Below are 24689 nucleotides of genomic sequence, written 5' to 3' on the forward strand. Positions count from 1 at the left end.
AGATATTTGGAGAATTAACTTAAAAACGTGCTTACTGACGAACATTCTAAAAGAACCTTTTTCTCTATCTTGTTAATAACAACGCGATTCTCTAAATTTTGACAAAACATGAACTGTTTGTCCAGAAATTAAGTAATGAAAACTCCTATTCTTTACAAATGCAGAGAAAAAAAAAAAAAAAGAACTATAATAAAATTTAAGGTTTATGACCAAAGATAAAATTATAATCATAGACAAAGCAAAATACTTTTCAAATCACACACAATTGCATAGAATAAGCAAACCATAATTTAAACTGATGGAAATGTTAAGCGTGAATAACATAAATAAACCGATTTTTATTAAGTGTAGAAATTACCTTTATAGTAACTAACTCGACCTTGTCCACTGGACCAACAAGAACACTCTTACGACGATGAAATCAATGCAGAAATTATAAAGTCCTCACCTCAAAGTTCTCCTTATCATTGATCCGAGGTGTGATGGTGCCATGTCTCTCTCCTTTCGTGTTTATCAATCGCACATTCTCCGCAGTGAACATTTCCTTCATCTGGTCCGGAGTTGCAGTGGTTGCAAAGTCCAAGTCTTTTGGTTTTATTTTCATTAGCAAGTCTCTGCCAACAAAATACTAAAATCATCAAGAAAATCTTTCAAGCAAAAAAAGTACAAGAAATATACTGAATTTAACATTAAGAATGCCAGAATATATAACATACGTACAAATAAATAAATAAATACATTTGATAAATTATGTGCATTAGGTGGAAGAGCAAACTGCTAAAAACTATGATTAGGGCTGATGTGTTTCCAGTCACCAGCCAGCCAGGTGGTGCACACAACAGGTGATTCACACTGCTGCAAATAAAGTTCATTCAATGTTATGTAAACTAATCATGCATATTATAAGTTTAAAAATAAAATCTTTCTTTTCTGCTTGCATCTTGTTCCAGGTCATATTTTGTATTTATGTTTAATAAGAGTTAAGTTTCGGCTTCAATGCCATTTTTTTTTTAATAATAATATTTTTTTTAAAATGTGATCATAGAAGCAATTATATTTCAAAAGTTACCCGGCAGTGCCAACAGAAGAAGACCTAGTCAGTAGCCACAATGCAATTAGTCAGGCAAAATTTTTACTCGTGCATAATTTCCAGACTTTTTACAAATAGCAGATATTATATGGCAATAAAATGTTCTACAAAACACAACCTGGAATGCCTGTATAGTGACACATTCGTAGAGGTGTCCTGAATAAACCATAACCGTACAGAAATGCTAACTAGAGATGGTGTGTGACGCTGGGACTTGAAGCTCGGTCTTAACTCACCAGGTTGGTCATTTAATTTTCTTGTCTTTATTACAGTTTGAGGGATTTTCCTGTAAATTTATGATAGCTCTATCGCATTGTATGTTTTGTCTCAAATTTTCATCCGCATGAGATACTGAACATTGCGAGATGTTTGTAAAACAAAGATCTAAGAGGTTTTTGGATGATAGGATTGTATTATACTGAGATAGACCAAGACTAGATATACAGTTTATAAGATATTGTGCTTTAGTCTTGACGTGCGTGTGCACGATGTTGGTAGTTAGATTATTGGTCCAATCAACACCTGGGACGTTAAAATATTATTTAATAGTGATGAAAAGCTGCTTTCAGTGCTGTAGTTATGATCGCGTGTGAGACTTATATAGCTTGAAAATAACACTTGGTGATTATCTGGTGAGAAAATTCACGACCCAAGCACAAATGCGAGAGAGCTACGGTGACAATACCTGACGGCCCCGCCCGCTATCCGGATCTCGTAGCCGTGCTGCCGGAACATGGACACCAGCGCCACCAGCTCCGGGGTGAACAGGGAGTGGAACTCGGGCGTGTCCAGCTTCATGATGACAGGGTCCTCTCTCGCCACGGGACCCCGTCCAGTCGAGGCTATGTTGCGGTCCCCTCTCGCCAGTCGCGACAGCCACGAGTGCACGTAGTGGCGCTTACACTGGACCACCGGGGCAAAGCTTCAGAAACACACGTCCACACTGAGACCACACACACACCAGCCATTTTGTTTCTCCTGGTATCTGCTTACGTCACCGAGTTAGGAGCCGAGTGTTTCGAAGCCTACTGTAACATTGATGGTCCCATTGCCTTAACCCTCTGAGCATAACCCCTCATGAAACAATGCCAGCTTGGGTGGTACAATGAGGGTTAAGGAAGAGAGGAAATCCACTACCGTAAAACAAGGTGAATAGAAACAGCAGAGTGAAAAGAAACAGTCTGCCCAAAGAATAGTTGAGTGTAGTATCTTTACCTAAAATTTTTTTTATTAAAGTTTATTTACCAGTATTATCTAGTGTCAATTTCATTGAAGAATTTGTACTGAATGATTCCGTAAGCAGACTCTTTCTAATCACTCTGTTTTAAGGTAGTTTACTTTGATGTTGGTTGGAGACGGATGAACCAGTTTTTTAAACTAGGTAACTTTCTAGACAATGACTACTTTTAGTATGTGTATTCCTCTCATTCTCCTTTCAAAATATAAAAGGTTGTGGCACAGTATTTGTGCATTTCTGTCAATGAGCAATTATTACAAACTTAACATTTTCAGATTTCACTTTGAATTACATTTTCTAACATTCTCTCATTTTATAACCCTAATCCAACAATATTTTCATATCCAACTATACCAATGTACCAATGCAAAGCCTATTGGATGAGGCTTTTGTGAAATTTGAAGAGTATGAGTCCCACTAATCTAAAGATATAGCTAATCCGAACGAGTTAAAAGTGAAAACTGTTTAAAAAAAATTAAGGTTTTTTGTATTATATATATTATTTTTAATGTCTTGACCCAACAATCAACCTGTTTACTGATTTCATGCTTTTAAATGTAATAGGCTGTGTTACTGACTTTTACATGATAATTTAATACGACAGATGTAGTTGACATCATTAAGTTCCATTACAGCAATTATTTTCCTAATCCAAAAAAATGGTAATCCGAACCGGTCTCAGCCCAAATTATTTCAGATTAGCGAGACTCAAATGTATTTGTTGAAAAATCTAATAAATGTACAATGTTTTCAACATATGTCCATCTTTTAGATTTTAAAATGTTTCAACGAATGTAGGCCAGCGTTAAAAGTGACTCTAAAAATTTAAAACAAGATATTACGGGAAATATAGTGCTCTTAAAAATGGAGTAGTTTGATATTTAAGAGCCCTTAAACAACAAAAAAAAATTAAGAACTTTATAAAAATATTAAGGAGGTATACAAACCCTACAATAATTGTTTCCATTATTTCTTACAAATTTCTTTAAATACATTGCTGTTATTTTGTGTAAACTTAGCAAGTATTTAATTTTGTTTCTTTACATGCTGGTTTTAATATAATTAGCTACAAAATACTAAGTTGATTATCGTTAGTCAAAAGTCTGACTACATCAGTCTTTTGAGGTAAGAAAGGTTTACTGGTCATGCTGTTTAAGTTTTTGAATGTGTCATTTACAAAAGTGTGTTTTCTTGCAGTTTTTTGGCAGATGTTATATTGTGAATTTGTATTCGACACATTGCTGAAGTATTCAAATATTTAGCTGAATTCACAATTTTTGTGGATGATCATTTAAGGATCAAAAACAACTACTGATTTGACACAAAAAAAAACACAAGGTTGTCCTTATTTGTAACTAGTCACTAGTGTATTTTATCAAGGTCGACCATTTCACTTTTGTAACTAGATGTAGGATTTCAGGGCAAGGGTCAGTTATAGAGAACTGAAAATTTATAATTGATTGCTAAATTTTGTACTGGACACAGACAAAGAATCGAGTTAGTAAAAACGTGGTACTCTAGCCAGTGACCCCCGAGCGACACCAGCGCGACTCACTGGCCGTGACGGCGTGGACCGCTGACCGCCGACTGTCCAGTCACGTGGTTTCGAGTACAATCGAAATACACAAAGACAGCCTGTAGTTTTCTTCCACCGCGGCTTTTCCGTAAGTAAAATAATAAATTACGAAAATTATTTTTTTCAAAAACTAAATACATTCACCTACTTATTTACCCTGAAAACAGCTTTTCTGAATTCCTACTTTTTCTGATAAATCACGGTTTTTAGTTTACATTACAATAAATGTGCACTGACGCAGTCATCGCCATTTTTCATAACTTTCTTATATTTGTAAAATCACAGGATCTGTAAACCTAACATTCACAACAATCCGTTCTGAGGCAGCATTCATGCACATTCTGTGTAAATACTACATATTTGTAAAATCACGCGAATAGTTGATTAGATTATGTTAGCTACATTTAAAATAGGCTACTTTAAAATTTTGTGGACAGTTGGTTATGTTTGTATAGCTACATTACAAATAGTGTAAAATGTGTTTAATGGTTGCTTAGGAATTACCACATAGCATAGAACTCAGTTCACACAAGTCCATTCCGAGGCCCGAACAGTTCCGAAGCACTGGAGGTTAACGAAGTTCACCGCTGGCACAAGCAACTTCAGTATCACATATTATAGAATAAAAAATTCACAACACTTGTTCAGCTCATCTTTTATAGAATAAGCTACATTAAAAAGACTTTAAAAATGACTGAGCAGTTAATTAGGTTAGGTTAGCTACATCTTAAATTCGTAGTTTCTAAGGGGTCTTCCATTAATCATGTGATGTTTTTTTAGCAAATTATTAACCCCCCTCCCCCCTAGTGATTTGTGGTGAGGTTTCAGACCAACCCCCCCCCCCCCCCCCCCAATAAATCACTTGTATTTCTTGGTGCAAAATATTTTTAAAAATTTCGGAATATTATCTTTAAATATAGGTATAATCTAATTTAATTCTGGAAAATTAAGCACAGTGATAAAAATGTCCAGACACACATTTAGGTTGCAGGTTTATTCTCACTGGCATAAAAATAATAAAGGAAAGGCTTATATGTGATTTACGCATGTATTCGGCGCCAAAATCACAGTCTTACTAGCGACTGGCAAGCCGAGCCGGGTGGTTCATATTGCAGCGGGCGAGGATATTGTTGCCTGGCTACGGCGAGTCAAGGTCACGCGTCGCTTTTCGGTTTAGTAGAAATCGGGCGGAAAAAAAAATACACGTGATATCTCTCTACACACCCCCTCCACCCTTGTGATATTTCGTGATTTTTCCCGACCCCCTCTCCCCCCATTTTGAGCCTCACGTGATTAATGGACGATCCCTAAGCAACCATTAAAAATATTTTAAAGTAATTTGTATTGTAGCTATACTGAATTTTATTGGCCGCGTCAATGCACAGGTATTGTAATGTAACTGATAAACTGGGTAAATATTTACTTGGGCGGTATTTCCGAAAAAAAAGTTAAAAATCCGAAAATACCTTTATTTAATGCTCTTCAACTTCCTCTTTTCATTAAAAGCGGCGGAGATTAGAAATTCCAAATACTTTAGGAGATATCGAATTTTTAAATTTCTTCATATGTAGTTGAGTGGTATTTGCGAAAAAAAATGTTAAAAATCCGAAAATACCTTCATCATATGCTCTTCAACTTCCTCTTTTCATTAAAAGCGGCGGAGATTATAAATTCCAAATACTTTAGGAGATATCGAATTTTTAAATTTCAGCACAAAACCAGCGCATTCCTGTGGCGTGCGTGGGCCAGAATTCCAATGAACTAATACGTGATTATTTAGTTCAATTATTGTTTAAAACGGTGTTTAATTACCGCCTCCAACTTAGGTGAGTTTTTAACGTTTATAATTTTAAAGTCTTATTTGTTATTTTGATATTGTTGCGCAAGTAATAAGTAACAAAAAAATTTACGTGAGTTGTTACTGTACATCCTTTGTTACGGGTTTGTTAGGTAAGGTCAGTTACATTATAAATAATTTAAAACTAAAGAATAATTAAAATTAATTCACCATATTTTTAATATCACCTTAGTTTGAAAGTATTTATAATGTAACTGACCTGACCTAATCGACCATTTTAGTTTACTGTTCACCCTCTGTCCGGGTTTGTTTCGTCAGGTCAGTTACATTATAAATATTTTAAAACTAAACAGCCATTAAAATTAATTCACAAAATAATTTTTAATGTCGGCTTAGTTTGAAAGTATTAATAATGTAACTGACCTGACCTAATCAACCATTTTATTAATTACGCATTCACGATTCACGTATTCACGAACACACGGCAAAATAACAAAAATGGCGCCGCTCGAATGGTTCCACAGGTCTTGTATTGCAAAATTAAAAAATTCGATATCTCCTAAAGTATTTGGAATTTCTTATCTCCGCCGCTTTTAATGAAAAGAGGAAGTTGAAGAGCATATGATGAAGGTATTTTCAGATTTTTTACATTTTTTTTTGCAAATACCGCTCAACTACATATGATGAAATTTAAAAATTTGATATCTCCTAAAGTATTTGGAATGTCTAATCTCCGCCGCTTTTAATGAAAAGCGGAAGTTGAAGAGCATAAAATAAAGGTATTTTCGGATTTTTAACATTTTTTTTTCGGGAATACCGCCTAAGTAAATATTTACCGTGTTCAAAAAAGTATTTAGGAATTTTATTCTTTTATTTACAGAATATCAAAGACATGAGAATTTTATTACATTAATTTGGTTAACATGTGATGTTAAATACAGCAAAATGTTAGGACAGGTTGGGTTAGGTTGAGTTCGGACAGCCACGCTAAACAAGGTGAAATCATTAATATACACACAGATATTTCCATTATGATTATTTTCTCTTTCATTAGTGCTAATATAACAAACGATACAACTAATTTTTATTGACCAACTCTGGGTACTGTAAGAGTGATTACCGCCCTCGCCACTACGTACTTTTCTTAAGAAATTATAGCTGACACGAAGTATAGAAATACGAACTTGGGTAATAATAATAATAATAATTTAATTTCACTAAGAATCGAATTTCAAAATTTCACAAAGATGATTCTGGGCATAACAGACAAAAACATTGTCAAGGTTAGGATTAAGACTGCCAAAATCTCAACATTTCAGTTATTACGTACTTACAAACGTTTGATCATAAATAAACAATTTAGCTGTTTTAAGCACTAAATATCTGAACGCCAGCATTCCACCACAATATCATTCAAAAACTATTTGACATCATTTTGGACAGCCTAAGTTTCACCCCCATAGATCGACATGCCCTTCGGGCTGGTTCGTACATGTTCGGGTTTTTTTTTATTTGTACGTTCAAAACAAACATTGCATTATTGATCAAAAAATTGTTGACTAATGTTATTTTATATTTTTTTAAGAGTAAAACACATGTACACAAATATTTCCTTGTTACTAATTATGAGATTTTCAGGTAAGTTATTGAGCTATTTCTGTTTGATTTGTTAGGAGATTAGTTTTGTCCGTTTACAAGTTAACATTGCTTGTGTTATTCTTGGCAAGTAATCATTTCTTATATAAATTTTTGTACACTTTAGGCTTATCTTTTTTAAATTTTAGGTAGCGTGTGGAGATTTCATCTTATGTTCATGAGCGCACAACGTATAAAATCATAAGAAATGTTTTCTGGTGGTGTGTAGCAGTTAACCACATTTAAGTAAAAATATTTTAAATGATTGTTACCAGAGCTGAATTACATTCAGGTGAGTGCACTTAATATAATTTGGGGTATTGCAGGAAAAATTATAAATTCCTAAAGTGTTTTTTACTTCCTGACATGTTTAAAATTATTATTCTCTATGAGGGTTGTTTGATACTGCAAGTAGTTTATCATGTTTAACATGTGGATATGTTAGGATTATTTATTACAAATCTGTAATATTGAGATACTGCCCTTGGGTTAGCTGGATTAAAAATACAGTGAAATTTGTTAGGTTAGTAACATTATACGTACAGTGATTCTAAGTACAGTGGAATTTACATTTGGTTAGCTTAGGATAGCGCCAATTAAAAATTCTGTAAAATCAATTGAACGGTTGGATGTTACTAACATTATCTAACCAACCAATATACATTTTACAGTGTTTTTTTTAGGTTATTATCTCACGTTGCTGCTTTTTGTATGCAAAATAAACTTTGGACACTTTTTTTTTAACTTTAAATATGTACCTGTATTTACTCTGAAAAAAGTTTTTCTAAATTCAGACTGGTTTTTGAGAAATCACTGTTTATAGGTTACATTACATTACCTGTGCAGTAAAGGGCCTGTAACCATGTTGTTCTTTAATTGAGTTGCAGATCCTGTTGTTTTTCATACACAAATTGTATATTTTTTATTTGGATATTGCAATGCAGTAACGTAAATTAACACTTTAAAAAAGTTATGTGACTCCTTATTGTGCATTCCAAACCCAAAGCATCAGTCCTTGAGAGCGATATTTTTTAGCAGTTGATAGGTGCAAAATTCTGATTTTTTACGTGAGACAACACATAACCTGACATATAAAATAAATTTTCATTTTGTAATAAATGATTCCTTTTATAACGTCAGGTTACATGCTATTGCAGGTAACTAATCTGCACTTTGCGCCCCCATACTGCTATAAAAAATCCCTGTCAAGGGTTGGCGTTTTGGTTTGGATACACATTAGAGACTCGTAACTTTTTTAAAACTATTATTTACGTTTCATTAGGTTATAATATTCAAATAAAAAATATATAAATTCTTATATATATGGAAAACCACAGGATCTGCAATGCAATTAGAGGGAAAAATGGCGACAGCTGCTTCACTGCATAAGCTATCTAGTGTGCAAAATGTGATTTCTTGAAAACCAGTATGTATAAATTAAGAAAAGCTGTTTACAGTTTTAATAGAGGAAGGTTTTTAGTGTCTGAAAAGGTATTTTCAAAATTTTATAATTTTTTTTATGGATAAGCAGCATCAAAAGAAAATTACCTTTTTTTAAATTTAGCTAACCAACCATTCACATGATTTTACAAATTTTGTATTGTTTATACTTACCTGCTTTAACATTAAACTACTGTTAAACAATTTATTTCAATTTTTTAAAAATATCTTTGGGAATTAGCGCAGTATAATCGAAGACGTTTACTGTATTGATGATTGATTTACTTTATTGATGCACAACGAAGTTGTATAATTGTTAGATTGGTTAAGCAAATTCAAGCATCAAGGGTACTGATCAATGGTTTTTAACATTATATTTTCTTAATGAGTCCATTGGTAAAATGTAAAAACACTGGAATGGCTAAATTTCCATCGACTGCTTATGTTTTTTTCCGCATGCTCACTTGAAAACAATTACAGGGTTATACTGTAGTTCACAGTTGCAATACTTGGTTAGGTTAGTTACATAAGTGCTGTTAAATCATGAAAATGGTTAGGGAAAGGTAACTTCTTTATAACTACTGTAAAATGGTGTAAGCTATTATTCTTTAGGTAAGTTTACCTAGACTTTAAAAATAATTTATTTGGCGAAGTACATAGTACTAAGAATTACTATTTATCAAATTTGGTTTGTGTGGAAAAGTTGTTACTCTAGGAAATTTCTGAATCCATCTTTGTAGGAATATAAACTAATATTATTAGAAACAAAAAAAAAACAATGTGTGGTATATTTTAATTTTCTAACACCCTCTGAACTCTGCAGTTATGCGATTACCGATAATAATTGTAAATCATTGCAATATACATCCGACACATTTTGTAGTGATTTCACAACTGTACTATGAAGTAATGCCATCGACTGCTGCAAAATAACATGCTGACATCTTTTCTCGTGTAGGCATTTTGTTGATACAACTAAAATATGAGCATATAGGATATATATAGAATCTTACAAATTTTGGTAACCTACCTACTAATACTCTCCCCAAAGACTTTGGTTTGATACTTAAAAAAAAAATGAACTGCTCATATAACATGCATTACGTGAAATTAATTCTTTTTGTAAACATTTTGCTTGAGTCAAAGCCTAGATTTGCTTAAGCTAATAACAAGCAATTACATCACTTGAGGCCCTGAGAAACATACTTCTAAAATTGTGTAGTTACTTGGATTGTTAAATACCTAGTTTTTCTGCAATAATGGGCACAAGAGCAATAGAATTATGTTTTTCATATAATATTTTTTCACAACAATGAGTTTTTGTCAAAAAGTATTTGGAAAAAAATTACTGTTTGAAAGGACAAAGAAAAATGTTAATTGTAGTACATAAATGAGAATTTACCAAAATATTGAATGTATCAAATTTCTAACTAAAATGGTTTTGAAATTAATTTATCATTCTGGTATGCATAACTTTTTTCTTTGATACATTTATTTATCAGTTTCATTTCTCTTTAGTACAATATAAATCATTTAACTTTGATTTCTTTTTTGTTTCAGGCTTGTGGAGAACAGCTTTTTTTTATCTACTCTGTGGCTGGCCAATGTAAATAAGCAATGATTTCATGAATGCAGCGAGAGAGTTTATTTGATGTATTTTAAAATCACTGATAATATTTATTGATGTATTTTAAAATCACTGATAATATTTATTGATGTATTTTAAAATTACTGATAATATTTGTTTTGTGGCTGGAAGATGGTAACCATGGTGACTTGTGAATTTTTATGAAGATTAATAAAAAGCAGTAAAAAATTATTAATGGTTGTCAGAAGGAATTTTTTTTTCAATGATCAATCAATCATCTACATTCTACAGTAACAATTTTCCTTAACTCAAATAATATTTCAATACATATCTTATAAAGTATTCATATATGTACAATATAGACCAATTTTGAGCTAGTCTGATATCAGTATATTAGTTATTATGAACATATACTATCAGAACTACCATTTGCATATAGTGCACGTACATACATAACACTAGCCAACAACCATTAAAAAAAACACTACTATATACACTTACATAAAAAAAAACATAGACAAGTACAGATTATTCACTATTATATTCTAGAGCCAATTCCAAAAGTGTATTATCAATAAAAGAAAATAATTTTTTTTTAAAGAACAATATTTCAATATGAAGGAAAATCTGTATTCTGAAGTTCTTGTATATGTTTGGTACCAATCAATGTAAATTAATCAATCTTTGATAAAAAAAAATCCCGAAAATGATTTATAAATTAAAAAAATTATTGCCTACCAGCTCTGGGTTTTGCATGAAGGTTCAACTTCTCTGACTTCTGAGATTACACACAAGATTTTAATTAATAATACTATTGGCTTCATTACTAGATTATCTTTCAACCTGTAATTTATTATTTGAATCAGTTCATTGAACTGAAATATTTGCAGCAATTTCTTTAAATGTTTATGAACTTGGATTATTTAAAATACAAATGTAGGTAGGCTTACTAGACCTTTAATGCCATAAGATTGTAATCACATAGGCCTGATTTACATTAATATTTGTGCTAGACTTTGTAATTATTAAAATTTTATTTTCTGCAATGTTCCAAAGAGCATTGCTCTGTTTTGGAACAAAACAATTTAATATGACAGTTTGTTACAACACTATTCTTCATAAAACAATGCACATTACCCTGTATAATATGAATTAGATCTAACATAAGAACTACAAACTGCACATTTGCACTTAAAATATTCATCAAACAGTTAGGGAAAGAGATTAAACATAACATTTAACTCTTAAATCGTCATACTTCATTTTAGTTATCACACTTATGCTTGTATGTGAACGGGATCAGAAATTAGCACTGCAAATGCACTTTTAACACTAATAATTAATTATATCAAACACAAATGATATCAGTAACATCATACTTCATTTTTGGTGTTACAGTAAGCTTCCATAAATGTTTTTTTTCTCAGAAAACTTTTTCATCAGAAAACTTTTCTTGAATTTAAACATTACAATAAATTTTTAAATACATAATGATTTGTTACATAGCAAACCTTCAAAATATGATTTACTTCCAATTTTTGGATAAATGCTATTGAAGTTTTGCATTGTTTGCCATGGAAAACTATGGAAATAAATAAACAAATAAATAATTAAAAATATAAAGACACAACTGAATTAGCTGTAGTTGAACATACAGAACCAGCGAGGAGAATAAAAATATAATAAAATATAATATGTTAATATGTTCACTAAAGGTATGCAATGGATGGAGGATGCCCTACATTAATAATAATTAGTAACAGAGAACAAAGCAAATTTGTAGGGAAGAGACTTTTAACAGTAGTAGAATAATAAAATTCTGAAAAGGGCTGTTTCAAAAATTGCAAACATTCCTACACATAAGAAGCCCTTAATCTCAAAGACTTCATTCAGTATACTGGTTATTACCTGCTGCTCACGATCTGTAAAGGTAAGGTAATTAAATTAATGGTGGAAAAGGTAATAAGCATTAGGTTTGTGGTCTTATAAATGTGGTCATTAGAGGCAAACATTGGGTCTCTGTGTTTAAGTGCTCACTTCTCTGTCACCAAAGTGATCTGGGTTTGATTCTCAGCAGGGTCATTAATGGATCTTTTGATAGTGGGGAACATAGCAAACATTGCAGTGGTTAGTTGGTTTTCTCAGAGTTCTTACGTTACGTCACCCATCCATTCTGTCATATCATTAGCATTTTATAGCCCTTCATTTTTTTGTAATGATCTAGAGGTCACCAAGCTGAAAGCTCAATTAATTTCCTTCATTGACAGATATAAGGGTTGAGGATTTGAAGCAAGCAAGATAAACATTTTAATGTTGCTTGCTTCGTCTTCTATAGAAAATTAAATCTAATATTTTGAATTGCTCCTGTTCTGCACTACTTCTAACTGAGAACGAGTAACCTGCACTTTTTAAGGCATCAAAGAAATTGTTATAACCGATTTCACTGTCTGCATATCCCGGAATAGTGTTATCTTTATCACTTTTGGTACAATTTTGCAATTTATCTCTTGCTAGATCAAAAAACGATATCATTGTTCACGTTTTAAAGCTGTAGCTATAGCCCGCGCTTTTCTACTACCGAAGTTACCCGATCGAGCGACGTACTTCGGAACTGTTCGGGCATGTCGATCTATGGGGGTGAAACTTAGGCTGTCCCATCATTTTCCAACATGTTTACAAATATTTCCGCATAGAGTCAATTGCTACAGGTCGTCCACAAAAATGGAGAAGACATTGCAGACATATATCGATAGTTGGCGCCAGGTCTCTCAGAAAGATCAAGCTCCAGCAGCAAAGCAAGTCGTGGACCATTTGTCTTATGTAGCATACCTGGAGAACGATTATATGCAGCCAAAACTGAACACTCGTCAACCTAAATGTTACGGGCCCTGTGGATATTCCCCTATCTAGGTTAGAAACACTCTTATTAGAAAAATCAACCCACATCAAGAAGCAGAAATACCCAACTGTATTGCAGTACACACATTCACTTACAAGTACAAATACAAAAAAAAAAATCCCACACATCGACAATACTGTATCTTAAGTGATTAAAAATGGCATTTGCAATCAATTCGAAATGTTGTTGGGGCATGAGTCTGCATCAGTGATTTATTTGGTAAACGAAACTTCGGAGTCTGCCGGTCCTGTAAGCGATATTTCCGCATGCATGCTCAGCACAGCAATACTGAGAAACTAAAGGAGGGGGCCCTACAGTAAAAAAAAAAAAAACTGACTGTGAGGTGTGCATTGTTTAATAAATAATTGTACATAAAACTCGGAAAATTATATTTGGTGGTGGATGATTCCAAGACAGAAAACATCTGGTGTTCGCCGATCTCACTTCCCCTTCCTTCCTTACCCCTTCAGGGTTCCCCTTCTCTAATGCATGTGCACATACGCAAGGCTGCATCCTCATGACATAAGAGCAAATGTTTTGCGGCATCGGCCTTGACTTGCTGACGTACTAATTATTTCGGAAATGGCCCACTGTTGGTGTTATGGAAAAAAAAGTTTCCTGAGACATCGTAGAGAATTCGGAAGTTGAAAGTCCATTACTGGTGGATTTGGAGTGGTTATTTCTTATGATGCCAGCAAGACCATTTTGCTACAATCTTGGCTCCGGTTCTTGGACCCTGTCTGCAAACAAGGCAAATCCAAAGGAATTAGATCTAGTCTGCAGACAATAGTAAATAGGCACAAATGCCCGGAAAAAGGGAACAATAGGGGAAAAGAATGGGTATCGACAAATAACCAAAAAGGGGTGTTGATCCTGAAATCAGGAGGTGTCTCGCCGAGGTGCCCACGAAACTCGATGTGAAATTAGCGCGGTGGACACAGAAGCACTCATAATTTTAAAATGAACAAGCTTTTTACTATAATACTGACTGGCTCTTCACAAAAATTTAACTAAAAACGAGGTTTGGGAATACATCCCTTGGCGAGGCGACTACATCTTAGTTGAAGCAGTGAAGTCGAATCTAGCTGAGGGCTGGCCGAGAATGCTGAAGTCAGTCAGAAGTCGCGCCAAGAATTCCCTGGTATGGCACCTGTGTCGTTTAATTAAATTCGGCTTTCGCATTGCGTGAAGGAGGGGATACTTCGGCTGCAGGGCCGAAAGGTTCCGAAGAAGTTCGAGGAAAGAGGTTGAGAAAAACAGAATTCGAGAACTCGGCGCTGCTATTGCCGCCTAATCATAGCGATATCTACTGGGGAGTGGCTGAAACAGAGGCGAAGGTGACTCGCACATCTGGATCAAAACTGTTTCAAAAGCATGAGGCTTATGGGGGAGACTGGTAGAGCGCTCTGGTGGCTCGGAAGAGAAAGACAGAAGAACATTTGTTGTGTGTTTCGCTAGAGGGCAGGTGTGTTTAGCAAAATCTCGAACACCCAGGTAAGAATTAGACAACTCTGCCACTTAAGGTCAGAGGTGGTACATTCGAACACCAGTAGTCAGTCCTTGAGACAGGCCATCGCTAGCTGGGATTCAGCACCGATCGATGTTCTGGGCAGTGATTCATGGGGTAGAGGGGAGGGGCTGGGTGCTGGCTCGTGAGAAATGTCTTACTCAGAGTGCCTATATCTGCTTGACAGACCTGGAAAATTAGAATGGGGCATGACTGTAATGAGAGCTCTAAGAAATGGGTTGCCCTGAGAATTTGCAGCCACAAATGGTCCTGGTCACGAAAGCAGGGATGAATTTCAATCGCCAGTTGTGCACTGAGTTGCGGAAAAGGTGAGACAGGATGCTAGTATCGCAAAAGAATGGCAGAGTCTCAGTTAGACGACTCGAGGAACTAGCCAAACAAAAAATAAGTGGGAATTTACAGTGAGCAGAACAAGTTTAAATGCAAACTATAAAATTACTGTTAAGATAATTTTAAATTCAAATTTAAAAATGGTGTAAAAAATCACTATTGGCGGCACAATATTCACCTTACAATGGCCTGTCATTCTGCTCCTGTCCCTCCTGTTTTCCTTGACAACGAAGCTGAAAGATTTCTCGTACAAAGGGTTATGGGGAACAGTGGGGATTGCTGCTCAGCCATTGTTTTGTGGCATGGCATATCTTCCATTACCAACATTGATGGCAGCTTCTTCGGCCACACTGATTCAATGCATCTCTGCTTACCTCAGGAACTGCGGGTTGCGGTGCTCCCAATGTGTATACAATGCGATAGACATTGGTGCCCAGTTTCACCTTTCCCCTGGGTGCTGACACCATCCTGTGTTGCCAGCTGCAAAGGCCCTCGCTCATGCAACAACTCAGTATGAAGAATCAGGTTCTCTGCGATGAAAGAGTGGCTGGCGACCATGTCAACCAGTGCCTGGAATGGTTGACCTCTAAGCAGTAGTGGGATCTGAAAAATGTTCCTCGTTTCGTGACCCGAGTATCTTGAGCTCTTCTTATGGTTCGGTGGCTGCTGCCTCAGCAGAGCCCGATGTAGGGCATGCAGGTGGTGTCATCGACAACACGCCCTGGGTCGCTGCTGGCTGCCCCAAAGCAACCCAGAGCACCCGATAGTAGACACTATGACACCCCAACAAGCTCCTAGTCGGGGATTGTCATTTTTGGTAATTCTATGTACATGAGGTGAAAGCCAGGTGGCTGTTTCCTGAACTGCCCTTCTTGCTCTGGCTGCTGTTCGTGTGTGCGATAGTCCCTCGGCCAGTGGTAATGAAAGTTCAGGTACAGCTGAAACTGGGGTGACCTACTGCCCCATCCTCATCGATGCTCCCAACACAATTCACATTCTACTCTTGAGCCCCGAATGCTTCTTCTCTCAGTTTGATTGTAAGCGAGATATCACTCGGTCTCCGGTACCCCGAGGTACTCCCGGTAGTGGCTCTACTTGATAGTTCGTGTTGTCCACAACTTCAGTCATGACCACCCGGGTGTCATGTTCAACGTCACTTACCTGCGTGATAAACATGTCCCAGTCGTTTACTGTCATTGCCTGTACGAATGGACATATCTGTGGTAATACCAGCTCTTAGACAATCGGCACTAAGTCACCATATGCCGCCTCTGGATTCAGGCATCTGAATAATTGTCCCTTCTTCATGAGAAATGCCTCGACATTCTTATTGTGCTCCTGTCTGTGGCAGTATAATTCAGTATGACACTGAATGTGTTCCATTGTGCCATCGTACTGCTGCATAAATCTTTTAGAAAATTTTTTTCCACATCATGTTCATCTCTTCCCAGCTTTGCCACCATTGTTGTGCATCGCCTCGCAAAAACACACAAACATGATCTACCCATTCATCCGTTGTCTCTCTGGCCCAACCGAGCCTGTCACTGCACACTATTAAGAATGTTCGCGGATCTTCATGCCTTACACCCTTAAACACTGGCATTGGTAGGATGTCCCACAAATTCGAGAAGTGGATGCGACGTGGTCGAGTTCGTGCTATGCAGAGACCTGTATGTAATGGTATTATCACTTGTCTGTGCCGAGTTTGGTACATCAACACTGACAACACTTCGATTATTATTTACATGATGGTCCCTGTTGTTCACTCCCCCATTATGTTGTTCTCCCACCATAATAGCTAAGTCTATTTCAGACTTAATACTTACCTCACTCCTACCTACTCCCTATTTTGGTCTGCATGCAGATGAGTCTCCCAACAATGCGTCAATCGGCGCATTCGCCGGCAATTTAACTTTATCACACACAGTACACAAGGTCTCCACAAAAGAGTTTACCTCTACTGGCACTCATTCGCGGCTGAAGCATAATCGCCCAGACACTAGGCATCGAGTGCGTACGCAGAAAGAGGAATGTGGTGACACCTTCTTCTCCTCATCTATGATGCAAATGGTCGCTCTCGCACCGACACGAAACTAGCGAAAGCCCAGACACATCATAAACGTGCGATTGATACTGTCCACTCTCCATATTCCTTTCGCCTGCCCGACTTCCTCATAAAAATACAGTCTGTCACACGAACACAAACACGAATCATGCTTCTCCTAGTACTTAGCCCAGTATTGCGTGCATGCCCGAAAACCAGTCTCGCATCACACTTTCTATCCTTCGTTCCTGCCTCGCTGCGTGTCGCCGAGGGGAAGGGAGAGAAAGAAATATGAACTGAAATGGTTCAACATGTAGATCTGTAATAAAAACGGCGATGAAAAACGGCGGTTAACATAACACAAGTTGTAAAGTCTTGTATTGTGCTGTGTTGTATTCCAACTGTCTCGCTGCTGCGCCGCGAGCCAACACATATTTCGTTAGATATTGTCCGATAACATGCACCTGCTTCTGCCCGACGCTCCGAGATTCCACAGGTTATTGCATACAGATGACGTCCCTCGGCCTGCGGTCCCTAAGTCCCTGTTGCGAATTGTCCTGAGACTCGCCCTGATTTGCCCGCATAGCTCCAGTCGAAGAGAAAGTGGAGTTCAGGCCAAAGTGGCCGGGACCGTTAAACATGGGACCGGGAGGGAAATTTGTACAGGAAGAAGGAAATGTAGAAGGTTGCAAGGAGAAGATGTTGCTGTCCGTTTTCATGAGCTCCTTTATTCCGTTGAAGCCCTATCGCAGCCTGGCCGACGCGTTGCTGGACGAGCGTCCTCCCTCGCCGCGACTCCCGGAAACACACTGGTAATAACTGGGGCGCGACTCTATGTGACTGTGGAGGCAGTCCCATAATTAAACGTACTGGTTACGAAAATTCAGACGTGCACAGCGTGCGTCTCGAGCGGAGTGAATTGCGAAGTGAGGAAAACGCGATCTTGTTGACGAGATTTATCACTGGAAATCCTGTCACAGCCTAGACGACCACGTTGGTTGACGGACGTTTCATCCATGCTGCGACCCGGACTCCGTAACGAGCTACTTCTCGCGGAGTGGAGCGAAGCAGGTCAGCTCCGTGCGGCTGCCTGCAGGCGACTGACACTCCGCCGCCCGCCCGCGCGGGCTGCGGAGGGGAGGAAGGGGAAGCGGGCTGGCGTGGGAAGGACGCGACTCGCGCGGCGGGCCAGGCTTGCGGTTCTACATGATAACATAGGCACTGAAAAATATATACAAAAATATTTAAATGCAAATTATTTAACGAATTACAAAACATTATAAAGTATTCTACAAAACGTATTTTACAACAGGAAATACACTACCACGATAATTAAATGATAGAAGGAATTATTTACAAACACGTATTCGTTTAAGGACGTTCCAGGGCGTACGCGGTGTGGTCCCTGATCGTAACCACCACACTACATTTCACTTAATGCAAGAGAGGATGCTGACGATGACATCGTACGGCTGAAGGCCACCCCAAAGCCCGACCTGCACCCGCCAGTACTCGGCTCCGCTAACGGAAAGCGCCCCTAGCCATGGCCCACCCGAGTCAAGTGAGCGGACCGCAGCCCCAAGGTAGAGAATAGCGAGCCATTTCTAATTACGCATGCAATGCACTCACCGTGCCTACAAAATTCCCCACGCAATAATAACGTAATCAGAAACAAACAAAAGCCTCTAATTAATAAAGTGCGACGTAGGAGTGCCCGGCTCACTCACGTGTGGTTTTCCACTAAAACAGCTGTGAGTGCAACCCTTGCGGCCTTCAGCCTAATTTCAGTGGGGAAACGTGTGAAGTAATTCAAACCACCCCCAAATTAGCATTATCGCTCGCCACTGGAGTAGTTTTCAAGAAACAGACAGTCTCCAGCTTGACTCTAATATTCAAACTTATTTTAGACAAAATTATTAAATGTCATTTCTATAACATATATAGATATTAGATTAATCATTATGTTTTATTATGTGAATTTAGAGCCACTTAAAATTAGTTAATTATATAGATTTTTACGAATAACGGAACTTTAGAAACTCTGGCGCGACAGGGAGCTTACCCCTCCCCTCGCGCCAGGGCTGCACGTCAGTACAGCGCGACTCGCGGACCGGGACGGACGCACGTCCCACGGGGAGCCAGCATCTCTTTGTTTCACCGAACGTCCATCTGGTAATTATAGTCACCACCAAAACCTCTTTTTAATACTCCCCGTGTGCGCCCGGTCCTTTTTCCGGTGTAGGGCCTAACCCAGCCGCATCAATTTAACACGCCCCACACAAAGCATTACGTGGGGCCGTGCAGTATTCGGTACGGGCCGTCTCCCGCCACCCCAGAACTTTATTTAATCGCCTAGTGCACAGGCACAGGCTACCTTCAAGAGTAAACGTGTTTTAATTTAATAGCGAGCCGCGGGCCGCACAGGTGGGCCCGCGCGTCGCCACTTACAGATTACGAAATTAGCCGATGCTAATTGAACGCTCTCCCTCGACTGCAACTGGCGTGAGGACTTAAGTAAACACACGTAGAGGCACGCAGGTGCCCCTCTCAAAAAATGTGTGCAGTATAATCGTGTACTTAAAAGCACCACAGAGTGCTATTTTATCAAGTGTAATTGTAATCATAGTGTAATCAAAACTTCTACGTGTTCCGACGCCCCATTGGCAGTCATGTACCGCCGAGTAAACCTCGCGCCCAATGTAATGAACCAGTGTCAATCGTGAACAATAAAAGTCCAACCCGCACCCCCCGTGCGCGACGTGCGACCCGTAGAAAAACCAAACAGTGTATGTCAATTAACTTAAACAACACAATCAGGAAACAAAATTCACCACCGCCGACGGTTCTAGCGGACCACGCTGGGGCAACGAACCCACGACCACCACACGGTTAGACACCGAGCTAGCCTGGCGCCCTCCCGGAACAGAAAACGCTAAGAAAGCCAGCCACCCCGCTAGGACCTGCGCCCGATCTCGAACACGAGACAGCGGCTGACGGCAACGAAGCATAACGGCCTGAAGGAGCCGGGGAGACACTTGGGTCGACGTCACAGAAGTGTTTGGAACTTTCCGACCTAATTCACGGCAGTTGACTCTTCTCATGTGCTAATTAGGATGACACTAGTTGGCACGCCAACTGTTGTTACCTCCCCTATCATATTTAAAGTTCCTAAAGCTAAGATACTATTTACAGGCCGCCATTTGGAGAATAATATACAACTGACTGTGCTCCAGCACACAATCGGGGTACGAGAGTAGTAGGGGTCTGGGGTTGAACACCTAAAGGCCTAGTTAGGGTATTCTGTAGGTACGATGAAATAAGGGTTAACCACGGCTGTTCTGGCCACCGGAATGCCACACTGACAAATATCACACATGCAGAGACTCTAAAACACTTTTATTACTACTAATTTCACTATCAAAACTACATACTTGTAAAAGCACTGCACAATTGCACTTTCTCAACAATGCTACTTCAGTTTAAAAGTCCGTGTCTGACATCAGGTTAGCTACACTGAATAACTGAAGGGCAGTCCAATCTCGCAGCCTCACCACTCCAGTGCCGAGTTTTATCCACATGGCACCAAGGTCAGCTGATGACTCACTCGCCACTACTCCTCTGCTTCCCCTCCACTGTGCCACCACAGATGTGGGCGAATTTCCCCGAAGTCTACCTCGGGCAGCGCATTCTCTTTATACAATTGTACAGTGCTTCATAATAAAAAACACTTTTAACCATACAAATTCCCTTATTAACTTACTAATATACAGTGTCAGTCTTGAATGTCCCTTTATCCTATTAAGTCAAACACACAGGGTGTCGTAGCTCCATTGAGGTCTCAAATGTCAGGAGGGCAACGGTGTTGCACATCACTTCGATGAAGTAACACAAAGACTATCTATCTCAAGTGGGCTAGATACAAATGTAATTAATGAGTCACTTCAGGGGGCTGAGAAGAGAAGATAAAATATGGAGAGTGATTGGGAGGTGGTAGATGGAAGTTATATAGAAGCAGGATCAAGAAGTGGCGCTCGCTGTGAAAATAATACTTACTAAAAGGTCTAATTTATTGACTTGACGCCAACCGCCGGTGCTCCCTCTGGTCCGCAAAGGTCGTTATGCCACAGCAACACTGGCTCCGAAGTGCGACGAACACGCCCGAGCGTGATCTTCACAAAGTGTAAGAAAGTGCACCGCAACGAACGCCGCGACGACGACAGCGCCCGGCCGGGTGTGGCAATGCGCCTAATTAATCACTTGATTATTTTGTAATTAAAAAACAACCAAATTAATAACAATTTAAAAGAAGGGTTCATGTAAGGGTAATTATGTCTAATTGTCTTATAAGCATATGTTGTGTAATTTGTTTCTAAGTCCAAAACTGGTCGGGTCGGTTTTCCCGCGTTCCACGCGTTTAGGCGCGAGGCCGCCGGGCGGTCTCGCGCTCAGTCTTGAACTCGGGCTCCCAGGGGTCGGACGCTCCGCGAACGTCGGGCCAGCACTTCTAGTTTTCTCTTCAACATTTCAGCAATAGTGTAAGTTTCTACAACCTTTTCATTTAGCTCGGCGCCGACCCCACTTAAGTCGCACGATACTTCGTGCGACACTTGACTTAATATTTAATTCCCGTTAGGGATTTTGTTTTAACGTAATACGTAAGGCCATGTCCAGTTTAAGGACCGCGTAATATTGGCACGCAGTTTTAGGCTCCAGTAGCCAATTAATTGTTACCGTCGAGAATCTTGTGAAAGATTGAATAACTTTCATATTGTAACTTTCTTCATGCTTTAGTGTAATTGGTAACGTGTGTTTTAAGTGACTATCTTGCTACGCATTGAGACTTTACGCGTACGTCGCTCACTGACGTGACTGCATAACTTTTCGAGTCTTTAGTTTTGTCGCAGGCTATACTGCAAACCACCCTAATCACAGGGACTCCGCTATTCGTTAACTTTGCTGTATAATTTGTTGCATCCGCAACTCCGTGACTGTATGTTAAATCTTACTCAGAGACACGTAGCCACAGCTTCAACCCATCGGTCCACTTTGCAATCTATCCTGGTCGCGCATATTATTCGCCGGCGTTACGTGTGTCACAGCGGTACGACAACGGACGCGGCCAGTAAAAGGACCATCCAGTGTATCGACGTTGAATAAAGTGCAGTGTTCTGATAATCTGTTCATTAATTATTTTTAAGGCGTCCTGGGTGGCCTAAACAGCCCAGGTAATTTCTGAACGTAATTTTCAAACTCCGAGACGCACTCCTGCCTGCAGCCACGAGGCCGAACCCCCGTTAAAAACCCTGAGATATTTCACATTATTAATAATAAATTTAAAAGCTAAAGACAGGCAGCGGGAGTGGCGTCAGACTTAGATGCTGGAAGATGGCCTTTAGAGAACAGAGTTAGGCTTAAGAGTAGAGAGAGTGATAATAATTAGGTACAGATGAAACACTGATTCAGCATGGAGCAAATTATGCATCAGAGGACATGTGACAGGTTATAGAATTGCAGGAGGAGGTGGAGTGAATTCAGTTTACTAATGTGCCTGAAGTAATGATGATGGGCTGGAGGGTAAGAAACAGCGAATGTAGCGAAAATCATGTTTTGCGTAGACCAGATGCACAGCAGCAGAGCTGATTCTAAACTCACTATCATTCGTGTGTGTTTGTGAGAGCAGGAACAGATGAGTACTGGATTAAAAATGTACAGTGCAGCCGTTATACGTAACTGTGGCTATACCATGGCTGTGATGAATTGAGCAAGTGTACCAGAAACAATCCATGCTCGTTGCACTGGTAGAATGCAGGATTAAACACATCTGTTCGTGCATGCAGGTGGAGATGCTGGAAGGTACTCTAGATACAGCATGGGAAAGAAATGTGGGGAGGGAAAATGTGTTTGGCCAAGCTTGTGACGGGGAAAGAAAATTATATACTAACCAAAAATTATAGCAGCAAAATCATAAATAGGTTATGTACCCAAAATTACAAATTAATGGCACAACATAATCCTCCCTTTGTACTTACGATACTATGTGCCTGGTGGCATACACCTAGGCAGTTATGATCGTTACTTCAAATTATCCTTTTCAGTTATCGATATCATCTTCAATTTTTAGGACTGAAGTATTATGCTAAGTAAATTATCAAAATTCTGCAGTGCTAGTTGCTAGGATGCTCGTGTAAAATACCCACAACTATAAAGCATTAATTGAAAAGATTAAATTGTATTTTTATTACATAACTTACCTTCCTGGTAGTTATCGGGTTGAGAAGAGCATATTGTATGTTTTTGGGAGTGCTAAATGTTTCGAATACACATGTCAAATATTCATACACTTGTAGGCTTAAAATACATATTTTAACATCGTGGTTCAAAAAAATTTAGGCTTCGCTTTGGTGTTTTTATTTTAAGCTAACATTTTTGGCCAAGTATTTCAACTGAATCAATTTGACACCGGTCCGGCTGCCTCCCTGTCAAATATATCAAGTTTTTGCGGAATGGGTCTCGGGGTTTGGGTTCGACCAAGTGGCGGGAGGCAGGGACGTGTCCGTAGAGGTGATCCTTGGGCTGTTTAGACCACCCAAGACACCTTACACTACAAATGATACACTCTGCTACGTGAAGTGTGGTTTTTATTACATATCATGCTGCTATCCATCCCCTGGCCGCGACTGTTCGTGGCTAGTGAGCTCTGCGCGTGTACGACTGTTCGGTGATGACCTCGCTTATAATTGTGAGAGGGGGAGTTTGAAGAGAACAGTATGTGGCGGACGTTGCTGCTGTTATGGCGCTAGGCGCGCGACGGCTGCTAAGACCTGCGCGGTGATGCATGGCCAGTGGTGTTGTAACTCACGCTCTAGATGAGGTTGCAGAATTGGCGCGAAGGTGGCCTCTTAATGTTGCGCGAAGACGACCAGCCTCTCCGAGCTCCCGGTGGATACTGACTCCCTCGTGTAGCATGGCGCTACAGCAGGCCTGCTAATTGCGCGCCGGAAGCGCAGCGCGTGGGGAACAGACGCTGCCAAGTTTAGGACATATTCGCACGTTGAACAATTGCATTAATAAATAAAAACTTTGGATGAATTATACTTTACATAGTTTATGTCTGTGAGAGAAAATAAGTGCCCTTGAATGCTATAGTCCAGTGGAAGCACATTGCCACACCCGGCGGAGTGCTTCCGCCGAGGTGGCCGGTAGTGGTGCTATCTGCCGGTCGTTCGGTGCACTCACACTCGTTGCACAATGTTGCATGCGCGGGCGTGTTCTTGGCACACGGCTTTGAGAGGCGTCGGAGAGGCATCGCGGCCTGTGCGACTAAGAGGCGCACTATCGGCTGGCGTCAAATTGTCTTACATATAATAGTTAATTTATTGTAATGATAACATTCTGAAATGTTTTTATTTATATCAAACTATAAATTTAAAACTTTCCAAGCAAAAGACGACATAACTTTTTCTCCTTTAAGAAAATATAGTGCAGAATAGAGCAGAATAGAGCAGTGGAATAGAACGTTTCGCA

At 38.9% G+C, this 24689-nt stretch overlaps 1 protein-coding gene and 1 long non-coding RNA gene across 4 annotated transcripts in view; one reads left to right on the forward strand and one right to left on the reverse strand.

Moving 5' to 3' along the window:
* The window catches only part of LOC134535820 (CCA tRNA nucleotidyltransferase 1, mitochondrial), a 42807-nt gene extending 35414 nt beyond the window's left edge, over positions 1-7393 (reverse strand). The window contains exons 1-3 of one of the 3 annotated variants that reach the window (XM_063375116.1): positions 7036-7393; positions 1776-1993; positions 449-614 (exon numbers count right to left, since the gene is read on the reverse strand). In XM_063375116.1, the coding sequence (XP_063231186.1) occupies positions 449-614; positions 1776-1993; positions 7036-7098 (447 nt within the window). In that variant the 5' untranslated portion in view covers positions 7099-7393. Of the gene's footprint in view, positions 1-448; positions 615-1775; positions 1994-6840; positions 6951-7031 lie in introns of those variants that run through there. The other 2 variants (XM_063375118.1, XM_063375117.1) reach the window with 2 other exon arrangements.
* Positions 7394-7529: 136 nt separating this feature from the next.
* Positions 7530-11071, forward strand: LOC134535822 (uncharacterized). Its single transcript, XR_010075712.1, has 2 exons — positions 7530-7628; positions 10337-11071. It is a non-coding gene; the product is annotated as an uncharacterized LOC134535822 (long non-coding RNA).
* Positions 11072-24689: the final 13618 nt, after the last annotated feature.

Source organism: Bacillus rossius, chromosome 10 (genome assembly GCF_032445375.1).
Source record: "Bacillus rossius redtenbacheri isolate Brsri chromosome 10, Brsri_v3, whole genome shotgun sequence".
Classification (NCBI taxonomy): Eukaryota; Metazoa; Arthropoda; class Insecta; order Phasmatodea; family Bacillidae; genus Bacillus; species Bacillus rossius.